This window comes from Aspergillus fijiensis, assembly GCF_003184825.1.
Source record: "Aspergillus fijiensis CBS 313.89 unplaced genomic scaffold BO72scaffold_2, whole genome shotgun sequence".
NCBI classification, from domain to species: Eukaryota; Fungi; Ascomycota; class Eurotiomycetes; order Eurotiales; family Aspergillaceae; genus Aspergillus; species Aspergillus fijiensis.
In genome coordinates, this window is record NW_024468978.1 from 261,542 (window position 1) to 278,921 (window position 17,380).

The window sequence follows — 17,380 nt, forward strand, 5'->3', positions numbered from 1 at the left end:
CCCACCGCCCCCTCCAACCCCTCTCATCCCAGTTGGTGAAAAGTCTAATCCAAAGCCATCCTCCAAAGACCATCCCCAAGATAATGCCCCTCATCCAAAACGACCCCCTTCCCCTTCGCCTTAATCTCCTCGGTCCCGACCTTCAACACCCCGACCAGACAAACCGTCTCCTTCCCCTCGGCCTTGACCGCCACCACCTGCCCCGCCTCCACCGCATGCTCGGTGTCCGGCAACTTCCCGCCCGCCGACGTCAAGCCCGGCGCCATGAGCGCCGCGCCCGAGAGCACGAACCGGATGGCGCCGCGATCGATCTGCACCGTCGGCAGAGCGTCCGGGTAGGCGTGCAGAAGCTTCAGATGCGGGATCGGCGGGCCGTCGAGCGGTTGGAAGAAGAGCGGGGTGGAGTCGATGCTGTAGAGGGTGGCTCTTTCGGGGCTGTTTTGCTTTTTGATTAGCTGATTTGCGGGGGGGGGTAGCTAGGCTGGGAGAAGAAGAAGGGGGGGGTCGCGTACAGCTTCACGGCATCCAGCTGGGCTTTCTTGGGCAGGACCTCCTCGATGTACGGCTCGAAGCCCGGGTAGGTCTCCAGGAAGCGTTGGCGCAGGGCGCGCTGCACGCTGGATTTGACTTTCGAGCGGTTGCTCGGGGGGATTCTGTCACGTTTCCGAAATATCGAATCATTAGCTTGGGGGTTTTATACAATGTAGGATGTAAAGGGTGCTAGGAGGGATCGGGAGTTCGGTGGGCTGGCTTGTAGGTGGTTTGGGAAAAGGTAGGTAGGTAGGTAGGTAGGTAGGCGGGGTAAGAATGATTTCCCTGGAGGAAGGATTTCTTTGATTGTATTGGTGGATGCGGGGGAATTGATGTTGGAAATTGCAATCATTGTAGGGAAATCCTGTCTCTCCCAACTGCAGAACGAACTCACTCTTTCTTGAACATGGTGTCTGATGCTGTGGATTCTCGGAACCTGTTGTTGGGATCGCGGCGGCGGATGGCATTATCTGCAGGTGGGCGTTGCGGGGAAGGCGACGGGTCACGTGTTTCATACTCTCTCTCTCTCTCTCTCTCTCTCTCTCTCTCTCTCTCTCTCTCTCTCTCTCCCGCGCATCCTCTGTTTCCCAACTCGACGAGCACGTCGATGGACATCATTCAAAGTATGAGTAGTCTACTGCTTGGGCGCTTCTTTCACGTAGGCTTTTGGTTGTTCCTGCTGATTTCTATTGGCCCGTGCAGTCTAAGCTACGACTGATGGTGCTTTGGTCCATGAATGAGCCATCTTCTCCTTCCAGCTCGTCCTAACCCCCTCATCTTTGTTGATTGTACCTCCGATCGGATCATTATGCGTAGATCCTCCTAGAGTTTAATCATACGAAAGGCGAGGGCGAGAAACAGCGTGGTCCGTATCAAACACATCACATCACTTTCAAGGCAATAATGCAGAAGGTAATTGGTCATACATGGAACAGACCGCAAGTAGTTCTACCACTAGCCAGTGACGCAACCAGCATCCCGTACAAAACCGCGTCCAGAGCCGTGTAGGAACCTACGTGAGTAGCTCCTGAAGCAAGTGCGCTGCCAAACTGGTGAGATATAGCGTTTGATGCAGTACTTGTAGCAGACTGGCACAAGCAGCACCTTTTCTACATACACATTTACTCGGACACAGTCAGTTGATAATTCATAACAATTTCATTTTTAATTGCTACATGCCGTTTTCACCCGACAACTACATCTAGCTGCGAGCAGCACCGGCCTTGATCAGCAGGATGTCGCCGTCCTCGACGACGTAATCCTTGCCCTTGGTCATGATCTTACCGGCGGCCTTGACGGCGCCTTCGTCGCCGTACTCACGCAGGGTAGCGTAGTTGTACACGATGGCCTGGATAAAGGTCTTCTCGAAGTCGGTGTGGATGACACCGGCCGCGGCAGGGGCCTTAATACCCTTGCGGATGGTCCATTGACGGACTTCGTCGGTACCAGTGGTGAAGAAACTGGCCAAGTTCAACGACTGACGCATGGTGGTGATCACCTTGGGCAGGGCGGACTTGGTGTTCAGGCTCTTGCACTCCTCGAGGGCGGCGGCATCGTCCTCGAACCGGGTCAGGCGCTCCTCGAAGGAGACGGAAATGGGGATCAGGGGATCACCGGGGGAGTTGGTCTTGATCCACTCGAACACCTTGGGCAGGTACTTGTTCTTCTGGCGGATGTAGTCCTTCTCGCTCAGGTTGACCAGGTAGACAACGGGCTTAGCCGTCAACAACATGAGAGGGTTGATAGTCTCGACCTATAGAGCGACACTGATTAGTACTCTATTTCCATCACGCGACATTCGGTATGAATAGCGATAAAAAGTAAATCATCAGATAGGATTTTCTCTCAATGTGGCCTCTGCGTTGTAAATAAAATGAGGCCACTCGACGAGCTGGGTTATATTCGAGCGATGCTCTTATTCATCATGATAATGGGTAGGAGGGCTGGAAAAAAAATTGCAAAAGGGGAGAATGATAAAACGTACCTCCTTAGGGCCCCATTCACCCTTGCGGACATCCTTGCCCTCGCGCAGCCACTCGAGGACCTTGGCAACAGTGCCCTCCTCCTCGCGCAGCTTCTTCATCTCCAGAGTCTGACCACCACGCTTGGTCTGCTTCTGGAGGGCCTCGAGCGCCTTCTCGACGAACTCGATATCCTTGACGCGCAGCTCCTCGCTGATGATGTTCAAGTCACGAACGGGGTCGACGTCACCCTCGACGTGGATGATCTCAGCATCGTCGAAGCAACGAACGACCTGGAAGATGGCATCGACGGCACGGATGTGAGACAAGAACGAGTTACCGAGACCAGCACCAGTGGAGGCACCGCGGGTCAGACCGGCGATATCATACACGGTCAAGTTGGCAGGCACCACGGACTTGGGCTTGTAGTGCTCGCACAGCCAGTCGAAGCGGTCATCGGGGACGATGACACGAGCTTCCTCGGGGTCGATGGTGGCATAGGGGAAGTTGGCGGGGTTACCCAGCGTAGACTTCGTGATAGCCTGGAAGAGAGTGGACTTGCCGACGTTGGCGAGACCAACCTAGAAAGATGTTAAACCATCTTGTGTTCCTTAATTCCTACAAAGGATTGTGTGGGAATTATGGTGTTGACGGGAGAAAAGAAAGGAAGAAATTTTTTTCATGCATGGGAAGCGAGGTTAAATAGGGTAAGGGGAACGGATAAAAAATTCGGAAGGCTGGGAGGGGCAGCAGAACGGGCAGGGTCAAAAAAAGATTTGGGAAAAAGCAGAAAGGAAAATTAGTCGGTGGGGTCAATGCTCACATACGATACCACTCTTCAGGTTATTTCCTGGGCGGCCCAGAAGGACCTTCTCTTGCACGACAGCCTTCTTGGGGGGCATTTTGGAGGATTTCTTCTTCTTGCTGGAATAGGACCGGCGGGAGAGGAAGGAGAGCGGGGAGGAGAAGGAGAAGGAGGGGGAGAAAGCAGAGGTGGAAGAGGAGGAAGAGGAGGAGGGGTTGAGGAAGAGAGATTGAGATTGGATCAGGCGCGAGGCCAAAGCAGGACCAGCTGCGGAGCGATGGAAGCGGAATGAAAGTAACAGCAGGTGGCCCGGCTGTGAAGGAGACGTGATGACGATGCCCACCAGCAAAGCTGTGGGCGGAAATTGGTGGTTTATGAGTAGGTAGAATTGGAAAAGATCTTTTACAGGCTTTACAGGCCCAATTGGTTCCCAATTGAAGATGAGTGGTTAAGCAACAACACCTGGAGCAGCAAGCAGTATGACGCTTACTTCTCAGGTTGTGTGCGGTGGAGAGACGCCCTGTTCTTTTTCGTCACCCCTCACCGCCCACATGACTCGCCAGCCCTGCAAGCCCTGTCTCATCACGTGTTGTCGTTCCCATGACTCTACTCCTTTATAGCACATAGCGAGGAGCTGTCGCTGTCGCTGTCGCTGTCGCTGTCGCTGTCGCCGTCGCCGAAGCGAATTGCAATAAACACCTCCGACCATGGTCAAGATTATCAACTTCAATATAGTACATAACATTGCAAGCGCGATCCGCATGATGCTTAAATGAAAGAAAAAGAAGCCCTCCCTCAGTCCCATGCATGCATACATCCATCCGTCCCCGATCGGTATGGAGTGAATTTGACTACGCAACGCCAACAGAACGCCAAACGCAATCATCGGTTTGAAAGCTGCTGCAAGGAAAGAAGTCTACGTCTCCATGGCATCGCCCACTTCCGATTCGTTGTCCACCATCCCCAGCAGTTTCGCATATGGCACCGTCACCCGCTGGAGATCCCGATGTTTGCCTAGAAAGTAACCTGGTCAGCAAGCATGGAACAAGAAACGTAGTACAGCGGCCAGAACCTACCGAGCGACAGTATCACTTCCTTGAGCAACACTTCCCGTGGCCAGCCACAGAGCGTCTCGGAGCTCTCGCGCCAATTTCGATCCTCTTGCTCATTGTCCTGCAAACGACGAACGCTACCCGTGTCATCCTCCTCAAACAGACCACCGATCAGGCCTTTGAGGAGCTCCTCCACCTTCATCTTCAGCCCTTCCGCGCCTAAACGCTTGGCGTACATCGAGAGGTAAAGACGGAATTCATCCTTGGCCCCCAGAGAGAGCGCGGCAGCCACGCGATTCTCCAAGTGAGCGATGGATACGCTGGACTCAAAGCTTTCGTAGCCCTCGCGTGAAAGTAGGACCTTGATCAGCCGCTGCAGGAAGTACGCACGACCCCGCAGCAACGTCTCGTTGGTTGTATTGCGTTCTAAGAACGGTACAATACCGGCGGACACTGCTGCCTTGGCGGCCTTATCCTGCTGCGCATCGGCCGCTTGAAGGTTGCCCACAGGAGCATCTGTGGTGTTCCAATACTGACTGCCGACGGCCCACCAGCTCTCTGAGATCCGCTGCCATGTGTACATGGACGGGGAATAGGAGTACCCCTCACCATTCGTCAATGCGACTACTATCCGCCCTTCGGAGTTGATTCGAGCATTGGTGATTGCGGGAGCAGTCGTGGGCTGAGTACCCAAGGTGTGAATGGCCGCATCCAGCACCGGCTGAAGGGAGATGGGCGGATGGGGCGAGGAGAGGTGCTTCACATTCCAGACGTAGCACATCCCCACAGCCGTGATGCAGAGAATCCACGGACCATTGCACTCGAGAATTACTGGTTGTGCTTCTAGCACCAGCGCACTGACTAAGCGACGCCCAGCTGGAGTCCAGATGTACACAGACCCCTCCTCGCAGGCTGCAGCCCACATGCTCTGATTACCTGTCACCAGCAAAACAGGGCGCGGGAGGTAATCCTGCCACAAGGGCTGCTCACCACGGAACAAGGTGAGGCGAACGGGTTCTCGGTCAACGACCCGTCCAGTCAAGCTTGCCGGGGACGGGTTGCGGGCTTCAAAGATAACATCCACTCGTGATTTGCTAGACTCGCTGGATGTGCCCGGGGGCTCCGTGGGTTTGCCTGTAGGGTCGATAGCCCGTAGGATGTGACTTCGAATTTTGGGAACAGCTAGCCGGAGCTGGCTCATGGCCATGCAAGGATTCGTGACTGCAGGCCGTATATATTCTGGCGTTTGTTGCTGGCCTTCTGGTGCGGGCTGGGTCTGCGCAGGTAGCAGGCCGTCAGGCGTGTGAGCAAGAATCGGGGTCGCCCCGTTCTGGCTCGCCAGAGCCACACGCTTCTCGATATGCCCATCATCGTCACCCTCAAGCTGAGCGAGCTTGCGCTTGTTTCCGAGAATCATCGCTGGGAGCCCGCCCTTGGGTAGCCCGTCGAAAGGCTTTGAAAGATCGAGAATCGATTGCGGGGTATCAGCCTTGACTTGACTGCTGACTGATGCCATTAATCGAGACTGGGGGAGGGATGATTCGGCAGCGCCAGCTCCAGACACTAAGAGAGGAGCTATCCGCTTTCTTCCATCCTTCGTATATGTGGGACGCTGCTTCAACCTCTCGAGTTTGGCCTGATAAGGATCAGGCTTCTCCGGCTCCGGTGCCGCTGTTGTCGTTGCTGTACCATTGGGCTGGTCCTTTTGGGCATCTGAAGCGGGTGATGGAGCAGCAGTTGTGGTGACGCCATTCGACTGTGCTGGCGCCGGTTTTCCATTGGCCGTGGCCTCGGCTGTTGTGTGGTCGTCGCCCATCAGAGCCCCCATGCGACCTTCGACGCCCTTGATTTCTCCAGCCTTGCTCTTCTCCTCCAGCAGTAGACCATCCGTAGTCTCTGCAATACCCGCGCCTCGGCGATTAGTGCCGAACTTGGTGAGCGACTTCTCGTTCTCTTCCATTTCCATTGCATATCCGAGATCGCCGTCTTCAAACCGAACCATAAGAATCGTACCGTCGAGCGCAGTCGCGTAGAGGCACTTCCCGTCCGGACTCCAGGCCAAATCAGATATCGACTTGGCAGCTAGTTCTTGCGCTACCACAATCGGTCTGGGATTGCTAGTGATCCAGATACTAAGGGACTTATCCCCTCCTGCGCAAGCAATGACGGTAACGGCGTTGTGCACCGCATGACCTTGGCTATCCACGGCTTGCTTGTTGATCGGCTCCGGAGAGTAAAGTCGCGGAGAAAAAGCGCACACTTCGACAGGCGCTTCGTGCCCAATGAGGTTGATGTCACCGTCCCATGTCCCCCGATTGATAATCGCGACAGAGCTCACGGGGCCGTTGACCGCATTCGCGGCCGCAATATGCATACCATCGGGCGACCACGAGCAACGACGGAAATATGCGGTGAGAGGCGAATTCGAGAAGGGTGCAGTAATGGTCTGTTCGAGAATGAAGTTGTTCATTTGGTCATGGGCGGTGGAATTAGGAGCAGGCGACGTGAATCGGAAAATGCGAACCGTGCGATCGTCGCTCGCCGTAGCGAAGTATTTGTTTGCGGGGTCGAATGTGATCCCCTTGACATGGCTCTGGTGGATAGACAGGGTCTTGAGCTTCTCGAATGTGTGTCCCGACCATACCACGACCTTGGAATCCAAGCCAACGGAGACCAGAATGGAAGAATCGTACGACCAGCCTAGATCTTGAACGTCGTTGTCGTGGCCGATCAATCTTCGGATGGTGCGCCAATTCTCCACAGGGGGTGCCTCGTTGGACCCTAGAAATCGTAGCACGAGCCCATTAGCCAGCGTTCGTTCAGCCGAACCACTTCATTGCGGACTTCCTGGTACCCACCGAACGTTGACGCATGAGATGGAGGGTTGGCATCCAGCGTGTATATGCACACAATCTTGTCATCTGCCCCCGACGCCAAGTATTTCCCGTTGGGCGAAAATCGGACCGTGTGAATCGTGCCGGAGTGATTGCTCATGGAAGCCAGCTGCTTCGGCTTACTGGCATGCTGCGGGTCCTCTGTATTGCAAATCGCTTCCGTAGACCAGATCCGAACATAACCATCTGAGAATCGCAAAGGGAAACATTTCTAGTTAGCGCTCATCCCATAAAACCATGAATGCACCTATGTCCCTGGGGGGATCGCCCATCACTAACCTCCAGCCGCTGTGACCAAGCGAGATCCATCGGGAGATACATCGCAGCTATATACTTCAAAATCCTTTCTCTCGCCTGTAAAGAATATCCAAGAAGGAAGACGGTTAGCTTAAGCCGATTCGAGAAACACCGACCGCGCCAGCACATGTGAAGGGAGAACGACTCTGCCCAGCAAATTCGCTCGACGACAAGAGGTCACGAAACATACCCCCATGTGTCAGCCAGACTGGCTTTATAATATGCATCGCAGTAGCTTATCGCTTGGTCGCTCTAGTCGTGGGGAAGGGAAGGAGAAGAAAGGCAGCTCGCTTAAAGTTCGTTGTTGGCGAGGTCCGTGTTCGGAGCTGATCACAGGCAAATAAACGTGGATGAGGGACTGCTTAGATGGAGCATCGCAAAGCAATCTTGTCCCCGGCTCATCGGACCATGGGCCTGTTTGTCCGCAGCTATGAGTAGACGAGTATGAGTAGGAGGTTGTGAGGGAGACCACTTGGTCTGGTCGTTGGGGCGGAGGAGAGGAGGAGGAAGAGGAGGAGGAGGATTTGGCGGAGTGAACGCGGACCTTGGTCCGATGAAAGCGCGCTCGTTTCTACTCAAAAGTCGCGATCTCCAGAATGGGCGGCGCGGGAGGCGGTGGCCCGAGCTCCTTCCTGCCCATAGTTATCTGAAACGGTCTGGATTATACCTAGTACCTAGTAGCAGGTGCCAGAAATGCGCAACTCGTCAATTCGAAACATGCAAACATCTACCTACGAAAGATACACAATGATTCCAAGCTATTGATTTTGCTTTTTATCTACTGTACATAAAGCCTAGAGAAGAGAGCCCTCTCTCTGACTAAACAGGTAAACTGCAGCTCGTACAACGTCGCTCATGCGAAAGAAAATGGCGGACAAAGGATCCAATGGAACGACCATAGCAGGTGGCTAAGGACAAGACTAAAGTTACAGATGAGGTTATAAGAGTATCGTTGTCATGTGAGAGAGATCGTAAGCTGATGATATAATGGAGGGCAGCCGAGGAGAAATTAGAACCCAGCGGTGAGTATACAAGGATGCTAAAGTTGGCAACGAAGTTGGGTGAAGCACCGGATTGGAGTCGCTTCACGTCAATTCTTCGACTGGATTGTCTGATCGAATTCATCTAGAACGGGCTCGGAGACATCGTCGCTGGGGTGGCGCTCTGCCGTTTGCTCAGCGGCCTTGGAACTGCTGGACGGTTCGGTCTGAGCGGGACCCTGCACATCTAGAGCCTTCGATGCGAGAGCGCGCGCCTGGCTTTGACTGACCTTGCCGTAAACGGCCATGGCTTGGGCAATCATATTACCCATGTCTCCAACATTGCCAGGGACAACAACAGCGGTACCTTCCTTGGCCAACTTGGAGAATGCATCAACGTACTTCTCGGCAACACTGAGGCTCAGAGCTCCGTGGGCGTTCTCTTGACCGGCCTCAATAGCCTTGGCAACGAGGTCGATGCCCTTCGCGGTAGCCTGCGCCTTGAGCAAAATAGCCTCGGCCTCACCAGCCGCCTGGTTAATGCGTTCGGCCCGCATAGCTTCGGAGGCCAGGATGACCGACTGTTTGCGACCCTCGGCAATGTTGATGGCACTTTGGCGCTGACCCTCAGAGTCAAGGATTTCCGCTCGCTTCGAGCGTTCCGCCGTGACCTGGCGGTGCATCGCTGCGACCACCCCTTCTGGGGCGTGGATATCCCGGATCTCATAACGTAGACAAACGACTCCCCAGCTTTGAGCGGCCTCGTTGATAGCTTGGGTGATGTTGGTGTTGAGTGTCGCGCGTTCTTTTAGGACGTGATCCAGGGTAAGCTGACCGATTTCCGAGCGCATGGTCGTCTGCGCAAGCTGGGAGATGGCGTACTCGGCGTCCTCAACCCCGTAGCTAGAAGCAGGTGGGTCCAGCGTCAGCTCAGTTGGTGATATACGAAACAGGCAGAGGCAAGAACTCGAACATCGTCACCGATCACAGAGTGTATTGAACCTAGATCAACTTACCTGGCCTTATATGCATCCACCACCCGTGTGTACAATACACCATCCAATTCCAACGTCACATTGTCGGCGGTAATGGCGTTCTGACTAGGTATCTCAATAGCAGATTCCTTTAAGCTCTTGACGTAGGCAATTCGGTCGATGAAGGGTATCATGAACGCAAGACCAGGTTCCAGAATCCGGTGGAACTTGCCCATGCGCTCAACAATCCATGCCGTCTGTTGAGGTACGAATCGAACCACGGTGTTGAGAGGCAGCGTCTGGCGATTGGAGAAGTATGTATGCGGGCCCCCTGACTGCAGGGACGCCGGGCCCATATTTAAGAAAGAGGATTCTGGAGCCAATCTGCGAGCTGAATTGGAGACATTTCTCTGTCGAATCCGATTCAAGGTGTTCGCTGTGACTGTGGATGACCCGCGGAGGGAGCTTGAATTGAGGAGTCGGCTGTGGGAGGACTGGAGCAGCCTCAATGACTGCCGCGAAGCCACGTCCATGATAAATCGACGATGTCTGCGAGTGGTGTGAGACTAGTCCGAAGTTCTGATTGAAATGAACAGTGGTGGCGGTAACTAGATAATGTACTCCGTAGATGAAGCTGAGACGGCTCTGGTTCATGGCGCCGCTTCTCCGATCTCCGCCTCAGCAGGCAATGATTAGTCATCTCCCCATGGTTGCTTGCCAGCGTCCGGACTTGGGAAATTACTTTTACTATACCCTTGATTTGTTGCTATGCATCTGCCCATTCTCAATACTACCTTCTTTGCGTCGCCCCTCGCACGAAGCTTAAACACGCGGTTAATTATAAGATTGATGATATACGAGAACAGGCCACTGCTTCAAAAGACATCTGATACTTCAGGCTTCAAACAGCAAACAGCATTATTAGACTGGACATAAACCTAGCTCTCTGTAATCGAAATAACTAAAACACCAGATACTCAGACGCAAACCCCGGATGCAAACTGAGATAAATAGCCCAAGAGTCCGATAACACCAGATCAATGCAGTATAGAGGGTTAGGCAGCGCATCAATCATGCCTTGGGTTGCGAAAGACAGGCGATATAGAGAAGCACAGAAGCGACTCCGACGCTCCATTGAAACCATAGTAAGCTGAATACCCGTCCGCGGTGATGATGAACTTGTGCCAGCGGTTCTGAAGCAATGAGAAAGACCATAAAGCAATTATCCTTTTGTTGGGTTTTCTTTGTTCCATTCGTACTAAAAATCGAAACAGCAAAGGTGAGACAGTAGCGCAGTATTAGGAAAGATAAGAATCCCAGATAAACAGTCTATGGTCGTGGAAAGATTCAGCCCGGCGCACCACAGAAGCAAGCATCAGGTATAGGGATACTGCCCAGTAAAAACATGCCCGGACTCCAGAAATTTTGAAACCTCCCAGGACTGAAGCAAAGGAAAACAGAGGTAGAGAGTAAAGTATGAACGCACGAAAACCTTGAATAGAGAGAAGCCAGGTGCGTGAGTGTGTGTAATTCAATTCACTTCACTGGGAAGGGTCGTCGGGAGATTCGAAACAAACATAGATGCATGTCATGACGGCAGAATCACAATAAAAACATAAATGGTAATGGGAACATGGGGCAAAAAGCAAGAAGCAAGAAAAGACAAATCACTTTTGCAGCTCGGCAGTCAGGCTAGCATTCATTGAACAGTCATCTTTGGACAGCCTTATAGACGGGGATTATCCATGTCAGGTTGCAGTGCAGCTTGAACATGAGTAAACCTCCTCTCAGTAAGCCCAACAGAATCTGGCATGACCTTGTTTGTGATCAAGACCTTGCTGCTCATAAAGGGACACCGCAAACCAGAACGGTAGAGCCGTTGCTGACGTTTCGTGCAGAAATATCGATCATCAAACGCTAAGCTCTGGGAACATCATTGTACATTTGTGCATTGGAAGTTTTCGGATGGTAAGGATGCGGGGTGAGAGTCGAGAGCGGTCACAATTTAGAGGTTCTGGTAGAGGATATGGATCGGTGCTCGTGTGGGAAGGTATGAGAGTCGTTGTAGGAGTGGTTGGGAAATGATATTTGAGGTTTATCTCTCTCATCTGCGACCATGTACTCGGTAGGTTTGAACAAGCTGCCCAAGCCAGGACACAGGCAGTGTGTTCAGCTGCTCTGGCATCAGTAAAAATCAACCGGACTCGCAGAATGAGTGATCGGAATGCCCACCTAGGGTAAGTGGTCGTCAAAACGCAGGGAAATGAGTGACATGGAGATGGACTATATTTACTCCGCCTGGGAACCGATGAGCATTAGCAATCGCTAGGAATGATTGAGTAGAGCGCTGAGCCGTTAACTCCATAGGCAGCTGTGAAATGCTGCCTCGGATACCGTGGCCACCAGAGTCTGACTCAGGGATAGATTTCAATTGGAGGGATCCGTACGTGTGCGACTTCAGTCTGAGCATTGGCAGACTGAGATGGCGAAAACTCCGGAGCATCGGATGACAAGAGGGTCTTCGAAGCCCGAGAATCAACGGTTCCATTTACGACCGAACCATTCACTCCATCCATGTTGTTTTGGAAGTCGGTAGCATCATCCTGCTTGGGAACATTGACGGTGGCGGGACCCTCGTTCTGGGCAGATTGATCGCGCTGGTCGAGAGGGAGTACCCACTGCTCCCATGTATCCCGGGGTCGCAAACGGTCAATTCCATCTTCGCCGGTGATGTACTCGACATTTCTCAGCTGGTGAGAAACGTGACGCAAAAGGTTGAAATCCTCGGTCAAGGTCTTGACCCGCTTGAAGCTGGCAATGAAGGACAAGGCAACAAAGCCCTGAGAATCCATGTGCTTGCGAAGAAACAAGTCCTTGCAGAGGTTGTCAACCGAGAAATAGTATTCCCTATGGCACGCATTAGCTATACTGCGGACTCGGAGGCCCTGGGAGAATGTAGCCACTTACAATTGCATCGTGAGCATGCTCATGAGGGAGAAGGGCTCCATGTACTGCTGGTAAGGAATGGCGGTCATCGGGCCAGCATGCATAGGTTGATAGCCGTACATCGTGTTGATGTCGCCAGGGTAAGGATAGACACCGTACATGGCAGCAGAATTGGGTAGGGAGGGGGAGCGCAAGGACATTCTGTGACCACCTGACGAGCCATTGGTAGGTCCATGTTGCTGTGATCTCTGGCGGTCGCCGAATCCAAACGACTTGGGGTGCATGAAGTTGTGATGCGACATGTGGTTGGTGGGAAAATGAGCGTTCGGGGCTCCATTGAAGCCGGCGTGGCCTCCACGACCTCCACGGTGTGAGCCCCGACCTCGGTCGGCGCGCGACTCGCGAGAGAAGTCCTTGTCCTTACGGTCGTGGAATCCGGTAAATTCGCCCGATTTGGGGCCGTTTTCCGGGCGAGTGGACCCTGAGCGCGGAGCAGCCTGGGTATCGACGGACAACTGGGGGTTCCTGGAGTGGTGATCGGAGCCCTTTTCATGACCCTTGGCAAATTGCTTAGCATCGCGGTGGTGACGGGGGAAAGTATCGGCGCCATTTACATTCTTGCCACCTTGTGCAGCGTTGACGTTCTCAGCGCCCTTGGGTCCGCGACCAGCCTGGTGCTTGCGGGAGTCGGTAAGTCCAGCATCAACGCTGTTAGAGCGTCTAGATTGCGCAGGCAAAGAGTTGGCGCGAGCAGAGTTGGTATCATTCCGGCCTCTGTCTGCAGATGTCGTCTGCTTGGCAGAGCCCTGACCGGCCTGACCGGAAGCATTCTTGTCGGCGCCATGGGTGCCATTGCGAGCACCCTCACGTCCGCCACGGGCAGATCTTCCACCGCGGCGGGCAGCAGAAGGAAGGGGGGTGTTGAACACGGCAGTTGGGACGTATGGGACAGGCATCCACTTCTCCTTGCCGTGAGGGCGAATGACAGGGCTCTTATCGGACTTCTCCTGAGGCTTCTTCTTCTCCTCACCTTGAGCAACATCGGGTGTCGGCCAGAGGTTAGCATCTCCCACGGGAGGAATGCTTGCGCTCTCATCGCGTCCCTTACCACCTTCGGTCTTCTTGCGCTCCTTGGCACTTTCCTGACCGTCAGTCCCCTTCTTCTTAGGAGGTTTCGCGGGCTCCTGCTGATGATCGCCTGACGTCGAGGAAGCGGCGGACGTGGTCTTGGAAGTTCCAGTCTTTGTGGCAGGCTTCAAAGCGGCCAGAGCCTTGGCTTTAGCATCCTGGGCTTCTTTGCGCTGGTGCCAGATGTTGACCGCAGGGAGAGGAGCAGCCTTCAATTCCTTAGCTGGTACGCTCTTCTCCTTCTCGTCCGTCTTGTCATCAGCACCCTCCTCTTCGCCGGTGGCCTTCTCCGCTCCTGATGCTTGAGACTGTTTGTCCCAAGTAGACTCTGAGGTGCCATTGGGCGTATTCACTTCATCCTCGTCCTTGAGCGTGCTAGAAGTGGTTGAAGAGTTGCCAACGCTGGACGATTCGGCTTCCTTGTCGTTGGTTCCATTCACGTTCTCAGATTCGGGGCCTGGCTCAACCTTGGTAGACGCAGCATCCGTCGACTGTTCCGCGCTGACCTCGGCGTTCTGCTCGTTGGATGAGGCGACTGGCTCGGCGGGAGAGTTTGTTGGGGCGACGCCCTTGGCGGCTTGTGCGTAGGAAAATGTAGCAGCCATCTTTTTGGTGTGTGAAAGACGTATCTAGAGTACCGTTCTAGGTAAGAAGAAAAAGTGAAGATAGCGTTGGAATGGTGTGTTCTGCCAGAGAACGTGGGAAAAATCAACCACAGTTGGTCGGTGAGATAACTCCACCGGCGATGGCAAGCAGAAGATACAACTTCCGCCCTTTAGGCAACCCCGCCGTTATGCAACTTCCCGTCGCTGGATATCACTCGGCAGCAGGTAGCTGTGGTTGTTTTTCGAGGACGAACCTTTCGTACTGATATGACGCTGGTAACAATGTGGTCGGTCTGCAAATGCTCTGATCGGAAATTAGGATCTAGAACACGGATCGCATGCAGATAGGAATACCGAGGTTCGTTCGCGTCAAGGGCCGTTGGAACGGTGAGCGAGGGGGGAGATCTAGGGATCGACGTAGAGGTTCGTTGAGGACAGGAAATCGCAGCTCGAATAACCGTACTATATCGACGAGTACCTGGGTGGTTTTCGTTTAGGGTTGAGTTTTTCGCTGCTGAACTGTTGCCAAACTCACGAAATGTACTTAGGAAGTCCGGGCCGTCGGAGGATCCAACTGCGCTGCTGGTACTTGGCTAGTTGAGAATAGGACAGGGCGGGCACAGTTAAGAACGATGCACGCTGGTTAAGCTCGCAAGGAACCCGTTGATCTTGCCCCTTGTGTAGAAGGTGGACGAGAAGCGCGACTTGCACGTGGTGACGACTGCTCCTTGACTTCGAGGTTTTGGAAAATGGCCTGGTGCGGGAAAGCAGAAGGGAATCAGAAAAAAGAACAAAATGAGAATGAGGTGCTGCGACAAAAGAGTTTTGAAGCAGAACCTGTGCGGAGAAGGTACAAGATGGGTAAGATCAAAGTGATCAATCGATCAAGTTACCTTGTTCAATGCCGGAAGAAAAAAAAATAAGAAAAGCCGTAGTTCCGCGAAACACAGAAATGTGTGGATCGGAAGACGGAAAAAGTGTATTGGAGAAAAAGGCGCACCACTTCACTACAGCAACACAGGCACGGAGAGCCGGTGGAGAGAAAATGAAGGAAAAGCGAAAGTTCCCAAACAGTTATGGATGGAGGTAAGGGTAGTAGTAGTAGTAGTTTAGAGGAGGGGAGGAGGGGAAAGAAGAGGGGAGGAGAGGGGGGGGTAAAGGGAAAGGAAAAGGAAAAAACGAAAAGAGGATGAAGGAATAGACTGCCCGTTGGTAGTAACAGTGGTTAATGAGTTTAGTGAATGTGAGTGAGTGACAGACAATAATGTGTGTGTGTCAGAGGAAAGAGAAAATCATAAGAAATAAGTTACAAGCCGCCGGAGAGACATGGAAGCCGAAGAAGGCAGTTAATTCACAGCCAGCCAGCCAGCCAGCCAGCCTGTGTGGAATTCGCCTGGCCGACCTTCTTTGCTTTCAATTCAGTTAACACTTTACTCTTTTATCTTGTCTTCGCAGATCATGGATGATGTTTCAATTTGCTTAATATCATATATTGTAGAGAGAAATTATGAGTATCAATGGGGAAGAACGAAGGGACAAGGGCCTCTCAGACCTTGTAATTAATCGTGTATCCGATTTACCTAACTTACCTAAAACTTGGAGAGATCCGGAGTTGGGGGAAAGAAAGGAAAGAAAAAAAACTGGTAAAACATTGTTCCTTCCATATACCCGCACTACTTTTCTTGAAGAACTGCGGTTAGTTGAGTGGATGTCAGGGCTTTGCGTGGGTATGAACCACTCTTGCACGTTCCTCAGCCCCGTGAAAATGTCCGGCGAATCCACCTTGGAAGACTTGAAGTTCTGAAGTTGATCGTATAGCCGGATATACTGACTATCCAGAGGATACAGTACACGGGCGATATACGGAAATGTTAAAGGGGAGGGCCTCGCACTCTCACAATGATGATTGCTATGAAATCTACTCTACCCTGATGGTGGTAGTCCTATGGCTCCTTATACTCACTCCTCAGTCTCCTAGCATTCATGTGGTCCATGGATGTAAAGGAATTTCTTTTCTGGAGGAAATTCTCGAGCCGAAATATCAATAGTCCTGTACCTCATTGGTCGCGACGCTACTTCCATCAGTCAGTCCTCTTTTCTGACCGCGGTAGCCCCTCACTATCTTCTTCCCCTCTCCACTTCAGCCCGGACGTCCAACATACACTGTACATATCACAATGCGATCGCGTGGAGAATGATGTCCGGAATCTAGTCGAATTCCTCTCGTGTCATACATGGAGTATACCCAGGCTAGGCTATATATACGCCTAAATGCAAAAGCTGACGCTTGACGCCATTGATGCGGTCATCCAAGAAGAAACAGCCCCTCACTACTGTATATTTTGTTTTGTCTAGCTTTGCTTTTTGACAGCAGGGTTGCACAAGTGTTGTCCTGGCACATGAATGACCAGATGCACCTAGCTAGTCAGTACTCCGAAGCTAGCCTCACTCACCCGTCATACCGATTGCCCTTGCCAGTCTTAAAAGACTGTGGGAGTATGAATCTGTAGCTGAACACAATGGAGGGGTTGGGTTGGGGTTCACTGAGAGATTCTGTTTGACCCAATCAGGCACAAATAAGCAACTAGTGCCAGTCAATTATTCATTTGTGTGGTCACCCTTTATATCTTACATCTGATCTGGTTCGATCTTTTCTTACTCATGAGCAGAATATTGTGTTGGTGCCATCGACTGTGTAATATTAGCATCCTTGGCCGACCATCCGAAGTCAACCTGCAGTCGTTCCATGACAACCACATAGTAGTCCAACGCTATTGCAGCAAGGCAAATCCATCACCCCCCTGCGCCTTGGGAAACAACAACCAAGCTGCTTCCTGAAGCCTTGCTCATAGATTCCATACTCTCATACTGGCACTACAACCGACCACCACGCGCGAAGCCTTATTATTGATATACAGGTTCACTATCCTCTAATGATCCAACCCAAGCTTCTGCCCTCTGCAGCTTCCCGCTGCTGCTTGAAACAAGAAGTGTGTTTTCTCCAGACAGAACAAGATACTACACTTTCTTCTGCAGGTATACACAAAGACAGGATTCGAACAAAATACTCCCATTCCCCTTGTGCCGATATATTATACTGTACATAAGGTGTCTACAGTTCTCTTCCATCATCAACGAATCACGAATCCAAGTAAACCAAACCAAGAGCCAATGGGTTTTGAATCATAAATCGCTTAGCGCAAATCC

The 17,380-nt window shown here is 52.4% G+C and overlaps 5 protein-coding genes across 5 annotated transcripts; all 5 read right to left on the reverse strand.

The window, feature by feature from the left end:
* Window positions 1-44: 44 nt before the first annotated feature.
* On the reverse strand, window positions 45-434 carry BO72DRAFT_367208 (translation machinery-associated protein 20; the record flags this gene model as incomplete). Its single annotated transcript, XM_040940829.1, has 1 exon — window positions 45-434. A coding segment is annotated over one exon (390 nt), but the record flags the coding sequence as incomplete, so codon positions are not given.
* Window positions 435-451: 17 nt separating this feature from the next.
* Window positions 452-3,394, reverse strand: BO72DRAFT_367416 (GTP-binding protein YchF; the record flags this gene model as incomplete). The annotated part of the gene is made up of 5 exons (XM_040940839.1): window positions 452-641; window positions 926-959; window positions 1,750-2,284; window positions 2,516-3,073; window positions 3,320-3,394. 5 exons carry the CDS (start codon window positions 3,392-3,394, stop codon window positions 452-454), a joined length of 1,392 nt encoding a protein of 463 aa, XP_040806349.1.
* A 604-nt stretch (window positions 3,395-3,998) lies between these two features.
* hir1 (putative histone transcription regulator Hir1) lies at window positions 3,999-8,082 on the reverse strand. The gene is made up of 5 exons (XM_040943659.1): window positions 7,731-8,082; window positions 7,523-7,597; window positions 7,208-7,429; window positions 4,374-7,130; window positions 3,999-4,311 (listed from the first exon to the last, which is right to left on the reverse strand). The coding sequence occupies exons 1-5, from the start codon at window positions 7,765-7,767 to the stop codon at window positions 4,214-4,216; spliced, it is 3,189 nt and encodes a 1,062-aa protein (XP_040806350.1). The 5' UTR covers window positions 7,768-8,082; the 3' UTR covers window positions 3,999-4,213.
* Window positions 8,083-8,289: 207 nt separating this feature from the next.
* Window positions 8,290-10,128, reverse strand: BO72DRAFT_482510 (SPFH domain-containing protein). Its single transcript, XM_040947728.1, has 2 exons — window positions 9,537-10,128; window positions 8,290-9,423 (listed from the first exon to the last, which is right to left on the reverse strand). Exons 1-2 carry the CDS (start codon window positions 10,025-10,027, stop codon window positions 8,631-8,633), a joined length of 1,284 nt encoding a protein of 427 aa, XP_040806351.1. The 5' UTR covers window positions 10,028-10,128; the 3' UTR covers window positions 8,290-8,630.
* Window positions 10,129-11,908: 1,780 nt separating this feature from the next.
* Window positions 11,909-14,173, reverse strand: BO72DRAFT_464689 (La domain family; the record flags this gene model as incomplete). The annotated part of the gene is made up of 2 exons (XM_040946655.1): window positions 11,909-12,401; window positions 12,462-14,173. The coding sequence occupies 2 exons, from the start codon at window positions 14,171-14,173 to the stop codon at window positions 11,909-11,911; spliced, it is 2,205 nt and encodes a 734-aa protein (XP_040806352.1).
* Between the last annotated feature and the right edge of the window lie 3,207 nt (window positions 14,174-17,380).